This window comes from Rattus norvegicus, chromosome 1 (assembly GCF_036323735.1).
Source record: "Rattus norvegicus strain BN/NHsdMcwi chromosome 1, GRCr8, whole genome shotgun sequence".
NCBI lineage: Eukaryota > Metazoa > Chordata > Mammalia > Rodentia > Muridae > Rattus > Rattus norvegicus.
The window spans coordinates 28683144-28710249 of record NC_086019.1 but is presented as its reverse complement, the minus strand read 5'-3'; the positions used below and the strand labels follow the sequence as shown (position 1 = coordinate 28710249).

The 27106-nt window shown below is 41.8% G+C and overlaps 1 protein-coding gene across 9 annotated transcripts in view; it reads right to left on the bottom strand.

The window, feature by feature from the left end:
• The window catches only part of Ncoa7 (nuclear receptor coactivator 7), a 161278-nt gene that overhangs the window by 125642 nt on the left and 8530 nt on the right, over positions 1-27106 (bottom strand). For all 9 annotated transcript variants that reach the window (XM_063276554.1, XM_063276558.1, XM_063276541.1 and 6 more), the window contains exon 2: positions 10646-10765. In XM_063276554.1, the coding sequence (XP_063132624.1) occupies positions 10646-10704 (59 nt within the window). In that variant the 5' untranslated portion in view covers positions 10705-10765. The remainder of the gene's footprint in view (positions 1-10645; positions 10766-27106) is intronic.

Genomic DNA, 27106 nt, shown 5'->3' with positions numbered 1-27106 from the left:
AATGTTTGCGGTCAGAAATATGAGAGTTACTCTGATCTGATTATTACATATTATATACATGCATTGAAATATCACCCTATATCTCATATATATATACATATATATATATATGATTATGTGTCAATTAAAGATTTTAACTGCTGAATTGAACTCATAACCCACCTCCCTAGTGGGCTGTAGCCTACAGCTTAAAAAAGCAAAAGGTACTTGGGATTCAATCTAATCGCTCAACCTGCTCCTTAAAGGGAAGCAAAACACAGGATTCTAACTGCTAATGGCTAAGTACTCACGAGCTCCTTTTTAATCTCTAGAAAAAGTTAATGATTTCACGAGCTCCTTTTTTTTTTTTTTTTTTTTTGGTTCTTTTTTTTCGGAGCTGGGGACCGAACCCAGGGCCTTGCGCTTCCTAGGTAAGCGCTCTACCACTGAGCTAAATCCCCAGCCCCCACGAGCTCCTTTTTAATCTCTAGAAAAAGTTAATGATTTCCTGGAAACATTAGCAGGTCAAATCTGACTGCAGACGTTTTTCACAGTAATGAACAGTAGTAATATGTAAATATTCCCTTAAGAGCTGTCTGGTCTGATAGGAAAAAAAGAGATTTAAACAACAGCACAGTGCACACAAAAGTTTAATTAGTAAACCGGCCAAAGAAATCAATGCTTTTGAAATATTCTTATCAGTTTTAAAATTAATAAAATCGCTGAGTATGGCAAACTTTATGGTGATAAAAATCAAGGCTCACTATCCATTTGTAGTTTACATTTAGGATGGTGTTTGACATATTCTGTCTGTCACGTGGCCACTAAATATTTAGCACTGGTTATATGCCGAAGACTGTGTTAACTCATGGAAGGAGCACTTAACTGCCACGTGGCATTTTGAGAGGAGATGGGCTGTAAACCATAAACAAATAAAAACTATGCAGAGTGTATTCCAGACCCCTTAGGCAGACCTGTGTGTGGGTCACTTCATGCACGCTACCCAACAGGCAACCTGAACAACAGATTCATCACATGTATTTACGCTACCCACAAGATCAAAGCAAATGTTTGCAAAGGTACTTTGTAAAGTACCATAAATACTCACATACGCCATTGTCTTGCCCTAGCAGCAAGCACAGGAAAGCTGACAGAGTAAAATGAACAAGAAAGAAGGAATACACTTAAGAATGACCGCATTCAAGTATCAACACAGTGAAAACCTGTTGTCTGAAAGAATATCTGAGTCCAACTGGTAATTCATTTCTTTTTTTTTTTTTTGGTTCTTTTTTTCGGAGCTGGGGACCGAACCCAGGGCCTTGTGCTTCCTAGGCAAGCGCTCTACCACTGAGCTAAATCCCCAACCCCGGTAATTCATTTCTTCTAAAACTTCAGATGGACAGTCAAATAAATGATGGCCAGCGGGACAAAAGAGTCCACCGACTTAAGTTAAAAAATAAAGAGCAACAGTCCACATGGCACAACTCTGCCCACATGACGGGCTCTTTCTAGTATAGGATAATGCTCTGAGCATGTGGGAGAGGGGAGAGGAAGAGGGCGCCCCTCTGTCCTCACCCAATGTGGCAGTATATCCAGTCAGAACTATCCAGATGATATCAAGCTAAGGGTCTGTGCTCAACCTCAGAGGAAATGAGACCTTGTGACAGGTATATTTCTGTATTCATGTCTATTATGAGAAACCAGTCACTTTGAAAAAGACCAAACTCAGAACTCTGTCACAGAGGTGAAATATGCAGACTGTGTTTCCTAGCACTGTGGTTGGTTAATATGCTAATAGTAACAATATTATAGATGGATTTACTTGATTAAACGTAGTACAGGACATCTTCAGAGCACAAACCAAATACTTTTCAAAGGTCTTTTATGAGCAACTTGAAACTACAAAATATCCTGAGTGAGGTAACCCAATCACAAAAAACACACACATGGTATGCACTCACTGATAAGTGGATATTAGCCCAAAAACTTGAATTACCCAAGATACAATCCACCGACCACATGAAGCTCAAGAAGAAGAATGACCAAAGTGCAGATGCTTTAGTCCTTTTTAAAAGGGGAAACAAAAATATTCATAGGAGGAGATACTTAGACAAAGTTTGGAGCAGAGACTGAAGGAATGGCCATTCAGAGTCTGCCCCACCTAGGGATCCAGCCCATATACATACAGCCACCAAACCTAGACCATATTGATGAAGCCAAGACGTGCATGGTGACAGGAGCCTGATATAGCTGTCTTCTGAGAGGCTCTGCCAGAGCATGACAAATTCTAGCAGCCAACCATTGACCTGAGAACAGGGTCCCCATTGGAAGGGGGCTTGCAACCCCATAAGAACAATAATACCATCCAACCAGAGCTCCCAGGGACTAAACCACCATCCAAAGACTACACATGGACAGACCCATGGCTCCAGCTGCATGTGTAGCAGAGGATGGCCTTGAGGGGCACCAATGAGAGAAGAAGCCCTTGGTCCTGCCAAGGCTGGAACCACCCCCCCCCCAACTGTAGGGGATGTCAGGGTAGGAAGACAGGAAAGGGTGGGTGGTTGGGGAGGGGGATAGGATAGGCGGATTATGGACAGGAAACAGGGAAAGGGGATAATATTTGAAATGTAAATTAAAAATATTCAATTAAAAAAGGAAAAAAAGAAATCTAGAACTGAAAGGCATTCAGCAGGGCAAATTTTTATTGTCTTTCTTTTAAACACATAATACTGCTATTAACAATTCTGCTAAGTGTTTAGTGTTTGAAACACTAAAATTAAAATTTTAAAATAAGGATGTGTGCTGAAGAGTCCCCCCCCAAAAAAAACAAAAACAAAAAAACAAAAACAAACAAAAAACCCAAGAAATTCTAGAAGCTAGAGTGAATTTTTCCCATTTTAATTTACAGTGGGTTAAGTTAGTTTTAAGCTGCCAGGATTCCCCATGGATGTCTTTTCCGTCCACAGTATGAGGAACAGCAAGTCACACAGCCTAAGTTAACCTACAAAAGAACTCTTCAAACTTTTCCTACATATAACATTAGCCTTTTTACCTGAGGAACTTATACATGACCCTAGATATACAGGGATTATAAAACACACATAGATTAAACATTTACTGATAACAAATCACCCATTCACTTTAACATAATTTTGGCATATGTGTAAATTTCATCATTTATCAAAGAGGAAGGCAACTTTGTATATTAATGAGACAGATGAATTTGTTTATTCATATGTGAATAATTAACTCTTGGCTGATAATTGGACATTTAGCATTTCCAGTATTCTTCAGCAAAGATCCACATTTTTATTTTAAAGTTGTCAAGGTTAAGAATGTCACGCTATAAATTCACCGCACAAGGGTACAGCACATGTACGGCCATTGCAGAAAATATTATAGTATACATTCTGTCCTTGTCCCAAGCTTACATCCACGTAATTTTTTTTTAAGTTAAACTCAGTTCAGCAATTCAAACTGCAATGTAAAAAAATTTCAAGCGTTGGGATTTGGAGTGAAGAATGGGTGGTTAAGGACACACACCATTCTCACAGAGGACCTGCGTTCAATTCCTAGGACTCACAACTGCCTGTAATTCCACCTCTAGGGGACCTGACATCACTCTGTCCTCCGCATTCATATGGAGACATAAACATATATGCACGAATAAATAATAATACTTTAGAAAAGTATTTAAAAAATATTTTAATCCCGACACACTGACCTGCTACTCACATGCTAAGGAGTAAGAGTAGGGTAATACTGTAGTCTTCGTTGTCTATAATTAAACCATGTTTCTACAAAAGCAAGGCACCTGTATCAACAGTAAACACGGGGCAGTTCACAGCAAACCGCAGTCTCGAATAGGAGCTGTGGTGTTTGAGAAAACATCAGCCAGCACTCAGTGGCACAACACCCTGCACCCACGTGCATGTGCATGTGCATGTGTTTGGATCCAAGCCTGTCGGGAAGCTGGGCAATGGAGGAATAGGGTTAAGCCACTCAAAACTCTCAGAATTCATTGTACGTTTGATTTGCAGTTACACTTTGGTCATTCTAAGTCGAGAAACCTTTTCTTGGTGCCAAGATTGTCAAGACCCTCACATTCAGTGATAGATCAGCCGGGGTATGCCTACAGTTTAAGAAGCTGTGTTCTACAAGATGCTCTTAGCCAAAAGGCGCCACGTGGCTTTGAGCAGGGTTAGTGGAGCATAAGCTCTGGATGAGAACAGACCATGGTGGGCTCAGAGGGGTGTTTTTATTTTTTTTTCTTTTTGGTCTACCTGATATCAACATCCAATTCATGTAAGAGCCAAATCCCATTCGGAGATGAAGATTTATATTTATGAGATGTTCGTATAAGGACATTTTCACAAGCCTTTCTTCTATCAGGGCATGGAGGAAGAAGGGAATAGTTCTACTGAATCCTGGAGAAGGATGATGATCACAGATAAAGATAAGAAGTCCAGGCCTCTGGCTACCTCAACATCTTCCTGGCAGTGCAGGGAGTCTGCAACTCAGGTATGCCTTCTTAATACATGACAGTGACTTTGATTACCAGTCACTGACTATAAAGTGGGGTTAAGCCAGTAGTAGATCATTATTATTTTTGCCTCATGGGCTTAGGGCCCAACTGTTAAATACATGTGAAACTCAGATTTCTCAGGGTCCTTTGAACTATATAATTCTAGGTTATAATTTTCTATTCCCTGGGTTACCTAAGTGTCTCTGGGAAGCTTGTGATACCAATTTGCTTTATTATGTAAGAGTTCCCTCCATGATCTCAACAACAGGAGCAGCTCACCAGATGAGACCAGCCTGTGGGGATGAAGACCAGGTGAGGATCAAAGTGCAGGCAGACACTAGAGGAAGGCCTGGAGTTAGCTGTCCAAGCATTCATTCACTATAGCGGGCTCTTCCTCCCTACACAGCAGTCTTGGTTTCTCTCTAGTGGAACGGGGAAAGTTTACCAGGAATCTTTAAGAAAGAAGTGAATATATAGTATGTGTATGTGTTTGTTTGTTTTCAAGATTAAGTCTCACTATGACGCTCTGGCTGTCCTGGAACTCACTCTGTAGTCTTGGCTGACCTCAAACTCACAGAGATCCATCTGCTTCTGCCTCCTGAGTGCTGGGATTAAAGGTGCCACTATGCCTGGCTGGAGAGATGGCTCGGCGCTTATAAGAAATGATACCATAAGAACTTTAAAGTGTAATATTCGTGTTTAGCAGCTGGAGGAATGTAAAGGACACTTCAAGGACTTGTTCAGAGCTGTTTGCGGAAGTGACTGTCACACATTGGTAGCTGGGAGGCTCAGGGTTGTCCAGGCTGGGCCAGAGGCTGGCAGTGGGAGTGCAGCTTTTGCTATGAGGAGTGGGAACGGGTGCTCCAGTGTACCCTGTACTCTGCGTCCTTTATCGCTGCAGCTGCTGACAGAAGGGGGTTGGGATGATACTGCTGGCCCCAACAGGGGCAGGTAAGAGAAGAGAGAGGCTAGGAGCAACAGTTCTGCTTTTAGTGATAAGCAAAGAGGAGGCAGGGACCCAGCAAATCTGGGGAAGGCAGACCACGTTGTAGAGCTTAGTCACTCAGGGCCAATTTGTCAGGCCTCCCAGACCTTGAGAGGTAAAACGTAATGTCCTGCAATCTTCCCACAGTCCTCCCAGAACCTCCTGCAACACACCACGTGGCTTAATGTCATCAAGTAACCCTCGATCCTGAAACATTATATTTTCAAATAACGTCAAAAACTCTTTTCCACTTTTTACTTTTCTGGGTATGGGTATGGGCAGGTGCATGCCTCAGCACTTGTCAGGAGATAAGAGAGCAAACTGTGGGGAGTGTGCAGTCTCTCCTCCCATCATGGCTCTCAGGGGTGAAATTCAGGTCATCAGCCCTGACAGCAAGCGCCATTATACTGGCATGCAGAACAGGTAAAGATGGGCGTGAGGTGTAGTTAGTAGTAGTGTATGTGCTTAGACTATCGGAGACCCTGGGGACAATCCTTACTACCACACACACACACACACACACACACACACACCAGACATACAACATAACACACATATAGGCAAACATACACACACACAAACACCACACACATACACATACACATGAACATGCAGCACACACAAACACCACACACACACATACACAGGCACACATGTACACATATATACACAGGAACACACATGAAAATCACAGGGCGCCAACAATATCAAACGTGGGAGCAAGGGAGCCCTATCTGGCATGAAAGGAAGAAATACCTGCATTTTTACAATGGAAAGGCAGGCAAGCAGGATAACCATACTTAAATATCACCCCAGAGGACAGCAGCACAAGAAAAAAACTTAGTTAATAATTCTGTTCCCCATTTGGTGAGTTTTCTTTATTTCTGCTGTTGATATTTTGAGGCTCTTTTTTTTTTCTCTGTGCTTCCTTGTTTCTTCCCTTCTTTTGGAGACTGGGTCCCACTGTATTAGCTGCGTCTGGCTCAGGAAGTGCTCTGTAGACAGACGGGTTCTGAAACGCACATGGACCCTGCTGCCTGCATCTGAGTGCTGGGCTCACAGGTGTGCGTGACCACGCCTGGGCTTTCATTCGCTCTTTCAAACCATGTTCAGGATGATGGAACAGATAAATGCATAGATAACTGAGTCTACAGATCCTCTGCAAAGACACGAGGAAAGGTCCTAGGGTCATCCAATCTCACTAAACATCAACTCTGTGGAAGCTCCTCAAAACCAGGCGGCGAACGTTAGGACATTCTAACGGCTCACTGGGACTGAGAGCAGAGTAAATCCAACCGGTGGGAGTCCACTGTCCCACTTAAAAGCTATACAACTAGATTCCAAACAACTAACTCAGTACAGGATTATTCAAGCATAACTTTTTGTTTTTTTAATTTACTAACGCTATTCTCGGATTCACTACTGAGTTTGAGTTCCCCGTGAACTTGAGACCCTCCCTCCTCTGTGTACTTCAGTCTCCTTCAGACTCTCGGGAGCTAGGAATCCAAGCCTGAGGCATAGTCTTTACGGTAAAGTCTTAAATTTAACCTCGCTGTGAGTGAAAGGCACATCAGTGAAGGAGAGGTTTGGAGAGAGTATTTACCAAACAAAGTCATACAACGCTTGTGAAACCACAAGGTAAAAGCCCAAAAGATAACCAATGACTATTTACTAACTAGAAAGAAGGAAAATGGTTTGAAAGGGTTTGAGGCCATCGGATACATACGGTGGTGAGCAGAGTGGGGCATACCTTGCCTTTACTCTTCTCTGAGCACAAGAGGAGGCTTAAGGGAAATATGAAATTGACTTTAGGGAAAGACTGGGGTTGCATCAATGTGGCCTTGCCCTTGGCCTGACTTTGTGTTTCTTCAGAGATTACTTGGACTTGCTTGGACTGCCCTTTAAGTACACTGCCCCAGAACAATCTGCCTGTGTGGCCAGAAACTGGCTCTCGAGTAAGTTCCATTGGGCAATTCCTCCTTATAACGATTCCAGTTTCATCAGGAAGCATTTGGAAAGATTTATACTCTGGGGGGCTCCTTTTTTATTTCTCTTTTCTTTATTCTTTTCTGAGAGGTTGTTTTAATTTTTTTAAAATGTCACCATTTCTGGTTTTCATTGTATAGCTAAACTACAAGGTGACCTCTTTCTTTCTCCCCTCCCTTCCTTCCCCTTTCTCTTCCTTTCTCTCCATCTTTTCTCTCTCTCCTTCCCTCTGATTTCTCTCTCTTCCTCCTCTTTTCTCCTCCATCCCTCCCTATTCTCCCCTTTCTCTGTATCTCTGTCTTCCTCATCTGTCTGTCTGTCTGCCTTTCTCTCGCTCTTCTCTGCCCTTGCACTCTATATTTCCTAGTGTCAAGTCTGCTATTTTGTCTTAAGGTCCCACTGAGGCTTCCTTAGTCTACCCGGAGACTGCCAAGGTCACACTGAAGCATTTTTGGCATGCCTTTCCTCTGTCTGTCTTTCAGAAGAGGACAAGGTACATATCACAAATTAGTGTGTGCTTTGGGCTGGAGAGCTTTTTCCCTATGTGGATCTGCACACTTTGAAAAGGCTTCCTTCACACTTAAAGGACAAAAAGGTAACATGGAGCAGGCTGTTCCCCATCAACCAGGTTAGTATTAGTATTAGGATGTGGAAATCCCTCTGTAGCCAAACTAGGAAAGCACTTTTAGAACTGTCTCCACAGGGCACCAGTAGAGAGAAGGAAAAAAAGAAGGGTCAGGGAACCCAAGAACTTTGGCTTGAATTCTATATCACATACAAAATTCAGCTCAAAATGGAACCAAACCTTAAATATAAAACAAAGTATTATTTAAAAGCCTTTAGAAAATAAAGCAGAAAGGAATATCTATAGAATCTAGGGCAGGGATAGAAGTATCACTCTTAACAACTAAAGCACAACTCTCAAAAGCAGAAACTGATAAACTGAACCAGGACAAAATTTTAAACTTTTGTTTTATTAAAAGGAAAAAAACGAAAAACAAAACAAAACAAAAAAGCAAACAAACAAAAAACCCAAAAACCCAAGCTACTGACTGAACCAGAGTTTTTGCAAACTGTCCATCCCATAAAAGACCATAAGTAAAATATATTGCAGTCCCCCAAATTCAACAGCAAAAGCCAGGATATCCAATTAAAAAAATGGGTAAAAGCCACGTAAATAAAGTTCACTGAAGATCTAGCAGTGGCAGCATACCTGTGAACAGACACTTATATGTATATATAATGATCATCAGGCATTAATTAAAACTGTGATGAACTCTTACTGCACACTGGTTGAAATGGTAAAGTAAATGCTGAGACCATCAAATGCTGCTAGTGACAATGCAAACAGGGTCACTCACACATGGCTGAAGGGAATGTCATGTGATACGGCCAGTCATTCTGGAAAGACTAGCAGTTTTTTATAAAGTAAAATGTTAATTTATTATTGATCTAATAATTGAGCATTTAACCTAGAGAAATGAAAACTTGCTTTCACGCAGATTTACAGACTGATGGTAATAAGCAGCTTTGTTATGAACAGCCCAAACCAGGAAGAAAGATACTCTGCAATGGAAAAATGATTAAAGAGCTAACATCTGTCCATCCATACAACAGAATTGTTTAACACAAAGGAATAAATTATTGGTAACCAACACATGCAACAACTTGGATAGGTCACAAGTGAATCACAGAGGGGAAAACAAATCTAATTGCCAAAGGTGATATGGTATATGATTTCATTTATATCATAGTCTTGGATTGAGAAATTGAGTCTAAGAATCCACGAAGTAGTTAAAAGGTGTCAGGAAGAGAGGGGGAAATGAAAACAGTTTCAATATGGCAGCATGTAGTATCCATTTTATGAAGACATCAGTCCATGTTAACTGTGATACTAAATAAACCTACTCATAAGGTAGAACTGCATATAAATATGTAACACACACACACACACACACACACACACACACACACACACACACGGCATCCCATAGCAATGTCAGTTTCCTAGATGTGAAACAGTACTACTAAGGGGGGAGGGACTAAAGGATACAAGAGTTTTCTAATATCACACACATCTACAAGGAAATAGCCAGTTATCAAAACAAAGAGATAATCCTTCCCTGAATGTACTATTTTTCTAATGGCTCATCCATCACATGGCTGATTTCTTCCTTCCCCTATTTTGTTACTCTAGTCCTAAGAGCAGGAAACACTCTGCTACTGTAAATACTTCAATTCTTGCTTTCCTAAGTGCCTGATTTGTGATTTAGTATCTGGACTGGGGCAAGTCCTTTGGAGATGGCCTCCGTTTGAATACTGACTCGGAAGCTGCATGAAGTGGATGAAACGTTTTCTGAGTCTTATATACTCTGTTTGTAAATGAAGATAAATAGCCTATGTCCAGGCCTTATATTGAAGCTATACAGCTAAAGCACTCATGCCTCGTAAGTCATCAATCTACTGCTTTTACCCCGTTAAAACTCTAAAACACAGCTTAATTTCTGAAAAATATATTGAGCAAAAAATTCTTTTGGTTTTAGTTCCAAGACGTATATTTTAGAAAACAGGAAGTGGATCTTTACAAGCATAGATTGTGGGTTGGGGATTGAAAGAGGCTAAATTCAGTTCTTAAGCATGGCAATTAAGGAGCCCATCATGATTACTTGGAACCTAGGCTCACTCTGAGGTCAACAGCATTATCGATCATTTAATTATGATGAGTGGCAGCCAAACAGCTGCCTGAGCCTGTGACAATCCAAAGACATAGATTCTAGTGACCTCGTCTCATCTAGTGCATCCACAAAACATAGGCTTCTTAGTAGCAATTCTCCATTAGTAGCAAGACTTAAATATGTCAGATTTTAAATCAGCGCTCAGCCAACTGAGTTCCTGACCACCAGGAGCTAAGAGGCTAGGGTTAAAGCAAAAGTCCGAGCACCCTGCAGGTCAGCAACAGCCTGGTATACCCTCTGGGAGGTTGTAGCCCCAGAGAACCATCCAAGGTAGAAAAGGGGTCATTTACAAAGGACAAAGTGGAGCTCTATTGCTGAACAATCACACAGAACACAAAGGCCAAGTAACTCTCCAGGTCCAAGTCTTCTTCTTGGCTAGTGTTTTAAAGCTGATACAATACACTGATACAATGTTGCAAAGCAAATGCTTACCTAGCAAAGTAACTCTGTTTCCGTTCCTTCGGTTCCTTCTTCTCTTCCTTAGTATCCATAATATACAACTAAAAGTGCACAGTATTTGGAAAGGTCCTCTTTGATCAGTGAGTCATATTCCTGCAATTAAAAAAAATAAAGAAACTATCAGTTGAGGTGTTTATAATGGCTAATAATATACAGAATAAGGCAGAGTGACATGGTCCAAAACAAATGGAGGATAAACTTTAACCAGGGAATAGTCACATGAGCTGAGTACAAAATGCAAATGGGTTGGGAGCCAGGCAAACCACAACACTACAATTAGAATGCTAAGCCACAAAGCAGACTAGAGATGGGAAACTGAACCGGAACGCTTTCTTCATAATTAACAGTAATATCAAAACAAAATCTCCACCGACTAGAAGACTGGGCTGGCGCTACAGATGCTGCTCTAATAAATTTATTTTTAAAATATCACACACACAATCTATAATTATGGGGAACATAATTCAGTATAAGTAGTTGTCACGGGTAGTATGACGATGGCTTACTTGGGTGTTTTATGGAAATGTGCTTTGTTCAAAAGTAAAAACAACTTCGGCATTCTCATTTACCTTGTCACTTACAGCTCACTTGAGCAAATGTGGCAATGGAAGCCTGGAGGAAACTACTCTGAAAGCTGTGCCTTTTGGCACGTGCTCAGCCTCTCTCTAGCCAGACACCCTCAACTACCTAACCTTGCCGCGGTGGCTTAAACAATAATAAAAGCTTGGGCTTAGAGCAATTTCCATGTATTTATACCACTTTCATCATGCTCAACGTTCTCCAATTTTGAACCAAAGCACTCCCAGTTTCAACAAGTTCAATTATTGACGAAGCTTTTGTATTCACACAATCTTGAGTATGCTCATCGATCGAACTCAAATGGAAAGAAAGCAAAGTATATCTGTAAAACAAAATGGTCTCTGTCTTCAGTTCAGTTCAGTACAGCTCCATACACAACACACACTACAGGAAAGGCACTATTATTTCGGAGTCCAAGCTAAATGAGGATTAGATTTGCTCTAATGGTCTCTACTGCCTGATGTGAGGCAGACACAGAACTGCAATGTTATGAGAATTTACTGTTTCAGAGGGGACATGGGTGCCACAGGAGACTACAGAAAGAACAAACACTCAAAATTAGCATCCCAAGATGCACGCAGCTCAAAATGTGTCAGGTTGGACATTATAAAAATTCAATTTTTGTCATATAAAAGGATTAATGCTTTCAAATTATTTTTAATTACATGTGTGTGTCTGTGTGTGAATACAGGCCCATAAGTACAGAGGCCTCAGATCTCCCTGGAGCTGGAATTCGAGGCAGTTGTGAGCTGCCTTCTGTGCATGCTGGGACTCAAACTCAGTTTTCTTCAAGAACAACATATGCACTTAACTGCTGAGTCATCATCTTTATCCTGAAAGCCATAAACATTAACAAACAAACCACTCAGCCTTCCTTAGCCAGCTGACACCTTCATTTCACACACTAAGGATGTGGGTGCTACTGTGGGCTTCCTGAGACAGCTACAGAGAAGTGGTTCTGCTTGAACCAAAGCAAGAGAAGAGCAGCTGCCTGTTGCCTAACACCAAGTGTGCAGCACAGCAGTGTGAAGAGAAAGGCATGGGAAGGATATAGGTATGGAAGAAAGGTCTTGTTTGATATGATAAAGACCCACGTAGCAGTATCCCAGGTAAGAACCCTGCCCTTGCCACTCTTCGAGGCTGCTGCTAGCCAGCTCTAAGTGAGCCCCACCCCACTGACTGCATTTGCAGCAGCTATGCCATGAGCAAATACTCCAACGGCTGTACATGAGACATAGATTTTTCTCATCCGATATGAGTGAAATGAAGTCATAAGTATGATTCTTTCTCAGGTCAGTGTGGCAGAATCATGATCTGACAGTGACCTCAAACCATGAAGACAGTAGAGTTGACAGAACTTAGGGTTAAATTTGGTTAAAGAGAACAAGGCTGAAAACTAGGTACAGAAAGGGGAATGACTCTGAGCAATACTGAAGAAGCAGGCAAACTGAGATTTGGCAGTCTATTCAATACAGACAGTGCAGGACAGGGAGGAATGAAGGCCACCATGTTTCTGCTTCAGGGACCAGGTGAACTGTGACTACAGAGCTACCATTCGGTGTACAGGAAGAGGGCACCCTGTGTGTGGGGTGGTGCATGAGGAGATTCACATATGGCTTCTAAAATATTTAGAGATATTTTCTAGTCTTCTAGTGCATTTGGCTACAATGAAGGTGCAGGAGAACAGTAAAAGCGAGAGGGAAAAGAATAAGAAAATTGGAGCATATGGTTGTCATTAGGGTAAAAAGAAAGGAAAAAAACAATACTATGAGATCAATCTAGAAGCTTGGCACAAGCTGTGACATCAAAAAATAAATAAAAAATTAATCCTGTGGGGAAAACTAATGGGAGCAAATTGCCTGTGGCTCATAGCAACTTTGGGCTGTCAAAAAATAACCCTCAGGATCTAGCTCCGAAAGGCTCAATTCTGATGACGGTGACAAAACCCAGCATACAGGGTAGTTAGGACTGTGATAGGTAAAGAGAGATGAGGGGCTCCGAGATGGGGGAAGAGGAGGGTAGGAGTGGGGAAGGAACCAATCTTTCTGTCATCTACCTGCCGTTTATTAAAGCCTGCTTATCATCTTTATTAATCCTTAGGACCACTTCACTCAGAAATCCTGTCTTTAAGTGGGTGGGTGACACGGGTGGCTGAACTATCAACTAATTTCCCTCACTTGAGAGCATTGAACAGGGATTTAGGTCCAGCTCTGTATTCTCTGGTGTCTTGTAATAAACATTGGAGTCAAAAGTAATGGGAAATGAGCCAAAAAATGTAGCATAGGATCTACAATGCAGTGTTTCAAGCAAAGGCCACGGAAGCAAGACAAGTGTAGCTGGCCTTATCAGCTAGAACTGAGTCCAAAGGGCAGTGGGCACAGAGGCCAAACTACAGCGAATCTGGGTGATATAAGGGAAAGGAAAGGCAGGAGCTCAACCTCCAACTCCAGCTAGCTTTATCCCACACAGTGGTTTGAATTCAGGCTCTTTCTCAACTCTACCTTTTTCTTCATTCCTTTCCTGGGCTTGAGCTTACCTTGTTTCTCTAGACCAGATCTAGCACAGGCATTTCCTGTGTGCCCTTTTCTCTCCTCTTCAGGAATGCACGCCATCTGCTATCTTCTACCTCAGGGCATTGTGGCTTACGTGTGACAAACCTCTTCCCTTAGCTTTCACAGTCCAAACCAGAAGCTGCTTTCAGGCCAAACATTACTTTGGCTGCCACTGCCTTTGGCTTTCCCTAAGTATATGGTACTACAATTGGTACTAATCCAGAAAAAAGCTTTTTAACCAAGAGGCTACATTAATCCAAACTTGGAGTTAAGAGCTCAATACAGGGTAAACTTTGAATGTGTTTGGTATATATAAATATTGCATCTAATATATAACATATATATTATAAAATAAAAATTTTGATGGTGATGTAGACTCCTTCCAGCTTCCTTCAGAGTCTTGAACTGATTCAGGCCCTAGGCTCTCCATCCTGTCTGGGCCATATGGCCCTATTTTAAAGTTCTCTTCCACAAGATACCAATATGTTATGATCTGTTTATTAAATTTCTTCTCATGAATAAATATGAAGCCATGATAACCTAATTGGAAAATTTTTTATATTGAAAGCTGAACCAGATGCTAATATTTGGTTCCAGAAGAAAAATATTGATGAAAATAGGCAAGGGAGGAAACAGTGCAAGAACTGACATCTGGTGCGATCTGTTGTTCTGGTTAGAGCTAACTAAGCTCAAGCCTTACCCTTACCCACCCCCAATATTTTATTAGGTAAATTAAAATGTGCTAATTTGGTTTGTTTTTAATCTTTGAATATTAAAATGATTCTTAAAGCAAGACAGATGTACTCATTTCATCTGGAAACACAGCACCAGATAAAACAGAAAGAGGTCCATACTGACTCTGGGAAAGGACTTGCAGGAAACACCACAGGGCAGCCTTTGTGCTCCAGTGAGGAAGCAGAGCCCCTAACTGAGTCTATAGAACGGCATTTTCCAAGTAAGTGCTTATAATGGGTTTCTTAAAAGCCCTTCATTCATTTAATGTCGATACACTCTAGACAAGAGTCTCCTACAATTATGGTTTATTGCAAACCTAAAAGTGTTTTCTGAGTGTGAGATCAATCTCTCATCTAAATCTTTCTTTTTTTCAATCTTAAACCAGAAGGGCCAATATTAACCAATCTAAATTCAGTTCATTTTTCAAAAACATAGAAAACCTTCCCCTCATTAAAGCTACAGAACAGACAAGGTTTTTTTGTTTTTTTGTTTTTGTTTTTGAATTATGAGTATAGTGTCCTCTGTGTAAGACTGTAGCATCACCAACAAAATTCCAGGACAGAGCTAGTGGAGACTCCCTATTGTATCAAGCCAGTGTAGACTGCACTGTACTGCAAGGCTTCTGGGCCCGCATCTGACACACTGTAGTCCTTGAGCAGGTAGATATAACCAGGCAGGGACAGTCCCCAAAGCCCAACAACTGTTTTCCCAATAACATGGTTCCTAATACACGGCTGAAATAATGACAGGCACATGCACAGGGGGCTTAGTGACACCCAATCTGACCACTGAGAAACAGATCAAAAGTACCTTTTATGCAGACACTTCCTCCCAGAAAATCATACATAGCAAAATGCAACAGGTGTTCCTTCTCTCTTCAACCACATTTAAACAAATTCAAACTTCACCATTAGCCCAGGTCAGAAATTTGAATATTTTTCTTAACAACAACAACAAAAACCAAACACACACACACACACACACACACAAAACACACACACACACAAAACACACACACACACACACACACACACACACACACACACACACAGAGGAAGAGAACCAAATCCAAATGTGTGCCACAAACCTGCAAGAAAGCCAAGAGACAATGCCCAAATAACCAAATATATAATCAACACAAAGAGTAACAGCCACAAAGCAGAGATGAGACAGACAGAAAGCCAAAGGCAAATTAATAAACAAGGAAAGGTTGAGAATCTGCCGAGGGTGTTGTCCCTAAGGAAATGCATCTAAGTGCTTACACTGCAAAGTTAGTGGGGGATCAATTCTCACTCACTTCCTCTTCCTTGGAAACATGAATTAATCAAGAGAGCTTCAGTGTACACTTACTGAATAGTGAGGAAATGCCACCCAAGCCACGACATTCTTAGAGATGAAGATCTATCTCTAATCTGAACTGGTTATGGAAATTCATACAAGATCTCTCCAAGACAAAATCTAGGAATCAGGAATGATCAACTACGTAAGAAATGCTATAAACCTGGAACTAGGAAAGGGTTTAATTTCGATGCAAGTTATGTAAACTATGTACTAGGAGACATTGCAAAGATCTCAAGGGCATTGGAAGAGTTGACTCCTAAAGAGAAGCCAGTGACCCCTGAGATCCGGCATGTCCTCAGAAAGCCACTTAACCAGCAGAGCCAGAGTGCATTGCTATGGAAACATCTACCGTGGACCAAATATGCTGCAGCAAGTGTGTACAGGGAAGGCAGCCTTCAGCAGCCTGGAAGCTTTGGAAGGGCTGGAGGCAGCAGCTCATGGAGCATTAAAAATGAAAAATGCATGCTCTGGTGTTGGCAGCTACAAAGGCATGCAGAGCACAGAGGGAGCCAATGACTGCCAGGAAGAGGGAGGGTGCAAAGGGCAGCCATAGGTGATGTCAGTCTGGGTTATGAAGGAACAGCAGGAGTCAGCAGGGGAATGCACTGGAAGTTGGCTGAACAAGGATGGAGAAGTGGATGTCTGGGAAGAAGCAGGACTTGGAGAACCCTGAGCCATTTGCTATGGCCGGAGCGCAGTGTTAGGAGGAGATGATGCTTGGGGATATTATTATAGCCAACTGCATTGACCTCATTTTCCTATTTGGTTAATGAAAACCCTATCATAGAGAAACTAGGGATGCAAGTGGTATACTTCAAAGAATAAAGGTTAATTGCAAAAGTCCAGCATCAACTAAAATGGAGATAAACTCAAGGTATTTCCACTAAAGTCAGAAACATGATTAGGTTTTCCACTCTCTCCATAACTGTTCAATATGGAACTTTCAGTCAGAGCTAGAAAAATAAGGCAGCTGATCAAGATCAAGGGGTTATAAATAGGAAGGGGAGAAGTGAAAGTATATTTATTTGTAGATGGTATGCCAGTATTTATAAGTGACCCTAAAAAGTCTACCAAAGAACTTCTACAGCTGAAAAACACTTCAGAAAAGTAGCAAGATACAAGGTAAACACATAGAAATAAATATGCCTTCTATGTACAAATGACACAGAGAGAAAGACATTAGGGAAACAACATATTTCACGATTGCCTCAAATAATATAAAATATCTTAGGGTGACTCTAACCGAGTGAATGAAAGACTTGTACAATAAAAACTTCAAGTCATTGAGAAAAGAAATTGAAGAAGATGTCACAAGATGGAAAGATTTTTCCATGCCCGTGTACAAGTATGATTAACATAGTAAAAATGGCCACTCTACCAAGCGCAGTCTGTAGCTCATATGCAATTCCAATCTAAATTCCAATACAATTCTCCACAGAACCCGGGAGGGCAATTTTCAGGTTCATATGGAAACACACACACACACACACACACACACCCTCAGAATAGCTAAAACATACCCTGAAGACAAAAGAAAAATGAAGGTATCATCGTGATCCATGACCTCAAATTGTACTACAAGCTATAGTAATTAAAAAAAAAGCATGATATTGTCACAAAAACAGACACATAGATCAATGGAATCGAATTGGATACCCAGATATAAGTCAGCAACTTATGGATATCTTATTTTTCATAAAGAAGCCAGAAATACACACTAGAAAATGTGTATATTAAGTAGAAAACAGAAGGTAAATAGATCCATACTTACCAACCTCCACAAAACTCCAAATGGAGCAAAGACCTCAACATAAGGCCAAATACAGATAGAAGAAAAGAAAAAAAAGGTAGGGAATAGTCTTAACCAAGTTGGCACAAAAAAGACATGTTGACCAGAACACCAATAACATAGGCACTAAGACAACAGTTAATAAATGAGACCTCATGAAACTTAGAAAAATCTGTAAGGTAAAGAATGCTATCATTTGGGCAAAGCAGCAGACTACAAAATGGGAAAAGATTTTTCCCAACTGTCCATCTGACAGAGGGCTAATATCTAAAATATATAAAGTTCCCAGAAAACTGGACATTGAGGAAAAAAAGACAATTAGAAATGAGGTAAAGAAATGAACAGATATTTCTCAAGAGAAAATGCAAATGGCTGAGAAACACCTTTTAAAATTGTTCAAAGTCCTCAGTCATGAAGAAAATGCAAAGTAAAACCAGTTTATCTTACACCAACCAAAATGGCCCACGTCAATAGAAGAAACGACGGCTCATGTTTGTGAGGATGTGGAGAAAGAGAAACGCTCACTCGCCCACTGTTGGGAGTGCAAACTTGTACAGCCATTATGGAAATCAGTGTGGTGGTTCCTCAGAAAGATGAATCAATTTACCTCAAGATTCAGTATATCGCTCTTGAGCATACATCCAAAAGACGCTTCATCCTACTACAGGAAAGCTTGTTCTACCATGTTCAGTTTTGTTCTACTCATGATAGCCAGAAATTGTAATCAACCTCGATGTCAACAGACAGATGAATAAATAAAGATGTGGTACATTTATACAGTGGAGTACTAAAAAAAAAAAATCAAATCATGAAATTTGCAGGTAGATGGGTGGAATGAGAAACAAAATCATCCCGAGTGAGGTACCTCAGACCTAGACAAACAAAGACGCGTGTGTTCTGTAGAGAGACTGTCTTGTGTGATATAAGGAAGCATCACATGTCAGTAAAATGCTGCTGGCCTACTAGCTTAGGGAGGTGATTTCTGGAACAGAGTCAGGCACAGGAAGGATTCGCCCTGAACTCTGGGGAGGACAGTCGCACAGAACTGAGGTAAGCATTGATGTGGCACTCAGAACAAATGGATAATTGAGCTGTGTGCTAGCAGAAATGAGTCAAAGCTATTATTGGCCGAGGCATTTATTCATATGTAAGATGTCTCAGAGTCGTTATTCCAGGAGCCTGGGTGTGGGTGGAAAAGCTCATGGTTACGGCATTCTCTTTGTAGGGATGGTAACTGTTAGGTCATTGAGAAACAAGTTACGATCCAGAGAACACCAGAAGTAGAAAGTAAGGGACTAGGAGGGAGGGAAAGAACTCCACAGGAAGGAGAAATAAAATAGTCATGGGCGGGGGAGGGGTGAGCATACTGGAATGAAAGGGTCAAAGGGGGAGGGGGAGGGGAGGGAGGGACAGAATGCAGGGAGAAAGAGAAAAACTAGGGTTATCTGAGGAGCCATGTGGAAACCTAATACAGTAGAAGTTTCATTAAATGTATACATATATGAAAGGAATCTAAATAAAATTGCCCCATAAAGGAGTAGAGAGACCCCAAATCGGCTATTAAATAAAGCTGTCGATACTATAAGTAGGTTACATCTAATCAAGTTCTTGTCCAAAGGGCTCCCATGGGAACCCCAAAACAACCCAGGTGGCTCTCCTGGGTTGGCCCAGTAAGACAGTGAAGCTCTAGAGCAGAAGACAACCAGATGACGTACTGAACAAACATGAAGAAGTCAAGCTAGTGCTTACGTAGCCTTCATCCCCTACTGATTAGTATTCTGGGCACTAGAAGGTACTCAACACACTACCAAAGGAGAAAGGTAAACACCAACTAGTCCTCTGATCTAAAAGAATGACCTGACTGAAAGACAGGCTGGTGTAAGAGTGCACAGAGCTTGTGGGAGCGACCAACCAATATCTGATTTAAGGTCTACTCCACAAGATGGAACCCATGCCCAATCCTGCTTTGGTGACAGAGGACCTGAGACTAGATAGACCATGGTCACAGGGAAAAAAACAAATACTACAGTTCTGCTAAAGGAACACAGCAATAAAATGACTCACAAAACCATTCTGCTATACTCTTGCCTGGCTCAGTCATCATTTAGAAGCTTCCTCTTGCAGAATATGGGGAAAATGCAGAGACCCTCAGCCAGACAACAGGCAGATAGAGAGACCATAGAACATTCAGTCCTAAAGGGGATGCTTTCATCAAATCCCTCCCTCAGGGATCAGGGAGCAAGAAGAGACAGAGTGTAAGAGTCAAGGAGACAGAGGACGGCAAAAGGAATCAAGGTCTTCTCGGCACAACAGGGCTGGATCACACAGAACCTTGGAGACGGAGGCAGCATGTTCACGGCCTGCACAGGTCTGCATCCAATGGGGTCCTTGAGCAGGAAGGAAAAGTGGACATAAGCCTCCACCCCTGATCCAGATGCTACCTTCAGTTGACAACCACTTACAAATGAAAAAAATATTTCTCCCAAGGAAGTCTCACTGGGGAAACAAACTAGTCCTAAGGGTACTCTTAAAACCACTACCCTGCCGTAAATGGCCAATGAGCAAAATGTGAGCATGTGTCCTTGGAGGTACTTTGTCTCCTAGTGTTAAATCAGGGTGGGTTTTGGTTGGTTGGTTGGCTTTGGGTTTTTACAGGATTCCTGAGTGTGAGAATGTGTCTGTCTCTGCATCTGTTGGCATTTCTGGTGCTTTTCCTTTGGTGCTTTTTCTTACTGAGTTGTTCGTCATGTTTTGTTTGGTTTTAAGTGTTATTATTCCTTACATGCCTGCTGGTTTTCTACAGAAAAAAAGGGCATGGTCTGGGATTGGAGGGAAGGAAGGGGGAGCCATAATCATGTATTCTATGGAAAATGTCTATTTTCAATAAAAGAAAAAAGCATATACACAGTATAAAGAGGAGTAGGTGAAGGAGGAAACGAGGAGGGGGAAAGAGAAGGAAAGGAGGCCACATGGATCTGCACGTTTCCAGAAGGTCTTTGAGGTGTTTCCTTAAACAATTGCTCGCGTGTGTCTGTCTGGAGTGTTACCCACACTGCATTCGGCTTCTTCCTCTGTGGCACTCTCCAGGAAGCAGCAGAGCTCACACGGCCTGCCTTGTCCACCTCGGGTAATGATGAGATGAGGGTGTTGGCCTGCAGGCTGCTCAGCTTTGCTCTGGATGGCAAAGTGTAAGCTGGGGTTGAGCTCAGCATGCGGTTCCATGAAAGAAAGCCTAACACGCAGAGCATCAATAGCTGAGGCAGGGGGACAGTCTTTTTGAAATCCAGGGTAGGATAAAGAGTGTGTTCTACATGTGCCTAGGCTGAAGCAAGCAAGAAGATCCTGTCACAAGCAAGCACGGAAGAGCCCAACAAGCAGCTAGGCCATAGGAAGAGAACTACGGTTTGATCCTGAACCAGCATTGTGAAGAACTTTGATGTTTGGGAGGGGGACAAAATTTTCTAAAAATCCAGGTCAAGAGACAAGCATTGGGTGAATACTTTTTTTAAGGTTTATTCCATGCAAAATACTCCATAGAAAGGTCTCTATAGAATCCTGTATAAAATCATCTGTGGTAGACTGGATTGTTCTGTTACGTGTCACCCACCCCAACCCCGTCATCCCTGCTATGCAATGCTTGCTTTTTACGCTAACACTGGAGAAGGAACAGCGGCCGCCCAAAGTTGGTTCATTCGGTAGAGAGCAGTTTCTCTGACACGAGACACTTAAGGGAGAAGCAGTTTGTTTGGGCTCACAGTTCCAGGTTAAGTCAGTGTCAGGAGGCAGCTGACCATGTTGCATCCACGGTCCTGAGCAGAGACTGCTCCTTCTTTTCAGTCAATCCAGTGCTCAACCCTTAAAATGGTGCTGCCCACATTCAGGGTGTGTCTTCCTAATTCAATTAACCCACAGGTCAACCTAATCCCCCAGATGACTTCCTTCCCAGACAGTAGTAGATTTTGTCACACTGACAACCAACAATAACCAGCATACAAGAGGGTACTTACTGATACCCACCAAGTCTGCCATGTGATGTCTGACTGGTGAAGAGACTGTGAATGTTACTCTGACCCAGAGCACCAAGTCCCATGAGTCCCTGCTCTCTACCTAATGGGCCAGCTTTGGGTGGCCGCCGTTCCTTCTTCAGCTTTAGGACATGTAGAACAGACCTGGCCCTCAGCTCCGCCAAGCTCAGCAGAGATCAGCCAAACCGCAGCCAACCTGCAGGCTGGTCACTGTGACATAAATACTTGTGAATCTAAAGCCACTGAGGTTTGGAAGCTCTCATAAGGCAATTTCAAAACCCAAAGCCCAGTATGCCTTCAGGAATACCCTGACCCACATATGAGTTTCATGAGAAAGACCAAAAATCACACAAAATGTAACTGTGTTTAATATAAATTTCTGGCCAGTCCTGAAATATTAGAACCCACAAAGAGAAGTAACCAAATGACACAAACACCCCAGGGCTATTCTTTTCTTCCGGTTGTCCCACACCCAACTTACACGGCTATTAAATATTCACTGAGAGGACATCATGACACCTTGTGTAGTTGTGACAGTTGCCCAAAGACTTTCATATTCCTCAATGTTATGAGTTGGATAGAATCACCACCAAACTACAGACTGAAATCACAATCTTCCGTCCCTCATACGGGGGCTTTATTTAGAAAGTAGGTCACTAAAACTGCAATTAGTTAAGATTAGGTCACTGTTCAGTGTGTGGTGCCCTGATCAGTACAATGGCTTCTTTGTAAATGATCATGCATTAAAACACAGGGAGAGAATGCTAGGTAAAGACGGGAAGAGCTTAGAGTGATATGGCTACTAGCTAAGGAAGGGCAAGGGCCACCAGCAAGTGACCAGAAGTAGTAGCAGTAAAAAGGGATTTCTCAACAGGTGTCAGAGGGGATGTGTCCTTGCTGATAAGCAGAATGGAAGACATATGCCTTCAGAACTGTAAGTATATACACTTCTATGTTTTGTAGACATTGTATTTTATGTATACTCTACTTTGCCTACATGTATTTATGTGTGCCATGTTCTCTGTGTTACCAAAGGTCAAAATTAGCTGTTAGATCTCCTAGAATTGGCGTTACAGTTTGGAGCCTCGATCTGGGTGTTGGGATTTGACCTGGGTTCTCTGCAAGAGCGGTCAGTGCTCTTAACCCCTGAGTCATTCTCCTGCCTCTGTGTGTGTTGTTTTAAGCCACCCTACTTATAGCCCATTGTCATTACAACCCCAACATGAAAGCACGCTGATTTTAAAGTTTCTTTCCTATATTATCACTCTTCCAAAGGCATGCTACTGCAAAACTTTACTTTGCCATCAGGACCACTGTGCTGTTGCTGTCTCTTATCATCTAAAGGAAATATGAGAATGTCGTTTAGGGAGCTGGCAAAAACTCTCCTGTGTAACAACAGACATTCATGCAGTCAACACCAGGAAATCAGGAGATAAGTGCATAAAAACTCACCTGATTATCAGGAAACTATTTTGACATGAGTTTAATGTAGTCTTAGAATATGTGGCAGTGTATTATGCCCCACACATCAGACCTTAACAATTTTCAAGGAACAAAAATTACACTGCCGGTTTTCTAGTGCACTCTTGCATGACGTGGCATTCTCCACTTCCTTCTTCTACACACTTTTCAACCAGACTGGGAATCCTGAAAAGGCATGGACTGTTCCCACGCTGTGCAGAAGAAGGCAGGTTTACACACTGGGGTGGGACGGCTTGGTCCCACTCAGTGGAACTGTTTGGGAAGGATTAGGAATGGGGCCCCAGTGGAGGTGTGTCACTGGAGGTGGGCTTTGAGGTTTCAACAGTAAATGCAATTCTCACTTAGCTCTCACGGCCTCATGCCTGTGGATCAGGCTGAACGCTCTCAGCTACTGCTTCAGCACCATCCCTGCCACCATGCTACCCACCATGACGATAATAAGCCCCAATAAACTCTTTGATAAGTCGTTTTGGTCTCTGTACAGCAACGGAAAAACCAAGACGCAAAGGAGTATACATCACAACTCCTAGCTGGGACTAGACACCGAACTCTTACAAAGTTTTTAATTACCTAAAGTTGAGTCGGGGGAAGGTATGTACACGTGAGACAGTCTACGTGCTGGATCACTTGGAACTGTAGTTACAAGTGGTCGTGAGAAGCCTGATGTGGCCGCTAGGAACCCAGTCTAAGTTCTCTGTTAGAGCAGCAAGCACTCGTAACCACTGAGCCATCTCTCCAGGCTGAAATTGATTCTAACTTATTGTTAAACAACAGAAACCAACCGTAGGTAATAGAACAGTAGTGCCTGTCACTATTCAGATCTGTACTTAAGCACATCAGCCCAAGTCTCTGAGTTTAAAATCCTATTTTCGGCAAATGACAACGACAACAAAACCCATGTCTTATGATATAAACCTGATATGATATACATAACAGAAATCATGAAGATGATAGTGTCGTTCTAAACTTCTCTTCTCACAACTGCTGAGGTGTGTGAGTCCCATTTTAGAACCACTGGTTGAGACTGTAAGGGCACTTACATAAAACACTTCCTGGGATTTTCATCCTTTCCAGAAAATATGAGATCTACAAACTTCTAATAAACGTATAAACCTTAAATACGTCTTCTGACAGCTACCTACATCAAACAGGCAATGTTCTATGGGTAACAACCAGGATTCGCTAATGTACTATTGGACCCCTACGTGCACGGCCAACCATGCCATCTTCTGCAACTGAACAGTTCAGGTTTTAGATCTGTGGAAGGAAAGTCGACATCAGATTTTTAAGCCAATAACCTAAGACCAAGAGAACCAAAAGATGTAATATTCTAATCTGGAAAATAAGAAGCAGGTACATGGCTTATGAATGAACCCAAACTCATCAATCACTCCTGAGGACATCAGCCACAGAGCAGAGGGGCATCCTGTGTTCCCAGAGAGCAGAGCAGCATACCATGTTCTTGTGCTCCCTCCGTGTGTACATGAGTAATGCTGTGCTAAAACAAACCTGAGGGCCATAGAGTAGTGCCGGATGCAGTCCCTGTAAGCTTACTGTAAAGACAGGCAACAAAGCGTCCCAGCATTCAGCTCCCTTAGAATGGGTAGCCTAGATGGTGTCTGTAAAATGCAGATGACTGATCACAAAAATCTTTTCATACACACACTCACACACACACACACACACACACACAACACCTTGGAATAGGTCTATACACATACCATGCAAGTTAAATACAAGAAAATCCCAGCACATTGTGTGTGGGTGAAGATCCTGAGGAAGTGAAATTACAGTAGTTTTGAAAAGAAGGGAAACTAAAAACATGTCCAACTGAATATACAATCTGTAAAGACAAGGCAAGGATACAGAAATTCTATGATATATGGCTTGTAGTATTCGATAATCATCATTGAAAAAACATGAACAGGAAGTAAATATGGGGAAAATATAAATCACTCATCAAACAGAAAAAAACAAGACTTTAATATTTTTTCCTGTTTAGGGCCTTTCTTCTATGCTGCTATACCATAAAATCAAATTAGGATCTCTTGACACCTTTACTATCCCTACCCATTCCTCCCAAAGAAACTGGCCTCACCACTGAACACACAATCTGATACTTAAGATCTCCAACAGGGTTAAATATTGTCTAAAACCATTATTTTGATGACTAAGCATATACACACTGTCATTTAAAAAAAAATGGTTTCACTGTTGGATTTTTCTCAAATTTTCCTAATATGACAACAGCTAACAGAATTGCTTACTTTGCACCAGGCAGTCTTCCCAGTGCTTTATATAAATGACCTACTGTTCTAAGTGATGTAGGAGGCTAGACACTATGATCTTGACTTGACAGATAATTGAGAGTTCACACGGGCAGTAATGAACAGTAGGATGCTACTTGCTGTAGCATCCAGCTCTCACCTCATCTAGCACGCCACTGGCCTCCTTAGCACCATAGTGTACACGCAGAAAGAGTCACTGGGCCTGAGGAATTCTAGGACTAAATGGTCTTCCACCTCATGGGCAGCAGCGTACCCTCTAGCCTTCTGTGTGATAGGAAACAGTGTTTCCTTTGTTAGCAGTTTCTGACTTTTATAATCTGATTATAATAAACTCAATCCTTTGATGCAATAAAGTCAATGTCTGCTCACATCTCAGCCATTTTAAATTCTTCTTTGTGAATTTTTTATTTTTCTTCCCAACTGTATATATTTTTAAAGTTAGGGCATATTAAATTGAGATTTGCAATGTGACTCAAAACATCAAAGCACGTCGCTGTGTTTCAGTGGGACTTAATAGAGGGGCACTCCTTGGGGAAATCATCACAGCTTAGCTGAAAATCCCTAAGAACACGGAATTGAGCAGATTCTCCCAACAGATAGAATAATAGCCTGAATTGTGGCTTCTACCACGAAGTAGAGGCTACCTCCATTCAGCCTCAGGAGTATTTCTCTGGTACTTGGTGCACCCTTGGGACCTTTCATCATCATGTTCAGAAAAACCCAACTGTAAATCTGATGTTTGCAACAGGAGGTCGGAATTACAGAGGTTAAAGGAGACTTGGAGTGTGCAGGAACTGCAGAATTCTGCATTCTTCCTGTGCCACCGAGCACAAGAATTTGCTTGTGATAATAATCTACCAGCCAGAAATTTAACACAAACAAGACAGGGCTAAATACTGTCAAAGGCTGTTAATCAGTCATGAAAGCCATCACCCCATCCAGGGCATTTTATAATAAACTGAGTACCTGGTATTAAAATTTAAAATCTCACTAACGTAAGTTATTTTTCATGATGGGCTTTTTCCAGATAGTCCATGTCATCTATTGAGGGCAACATGGAGTACGTTCCTTCCAAAGGGTCCCTTTTGTTTGTTTGTTTGTTTGAAGATTTACTTGTTTCATGTATGTCAGCACACTGTCGCTATCTTCAGACAAACCAGAAGAAGGCATCGGATCCCCATTACAGATGGTTGTGAGCCACCATGTGGTTGCTGGGAATTGAACTCAGGACCTCTGGAAGAGCAGTCAGTGCTCTTTAACTGCTGAGCCATCTCTCCAGCCCGGGTCCCTTCTTTTTAGAGCCCAAAATGTCACAACACTCTCTTTGGAACATTAGCTCCTTTTAATGCCAATCCTAGAGAAAAGTCTAGCTTTGGAGGCAAGAAAGACTTTCCCAAAGAGGGATCATAATGAACACAAAAGTTATTTTTAAAGACTACTGACACACTATTTGATGAGGAATAATTAAATTAAACCATGATTACTAAAAGTGATACGGACATGTATTAGGTGGTGGTTGGGTGAGATGGAAAGACGAAGAGATGGTTAATATTTTAAGTTTGTTTTGTGTTGCTGACCAGACTCACTTGATAATTAAGATCACAGTTCACTCTGAATTCTTATTCAAGTTTACTACTTATAAG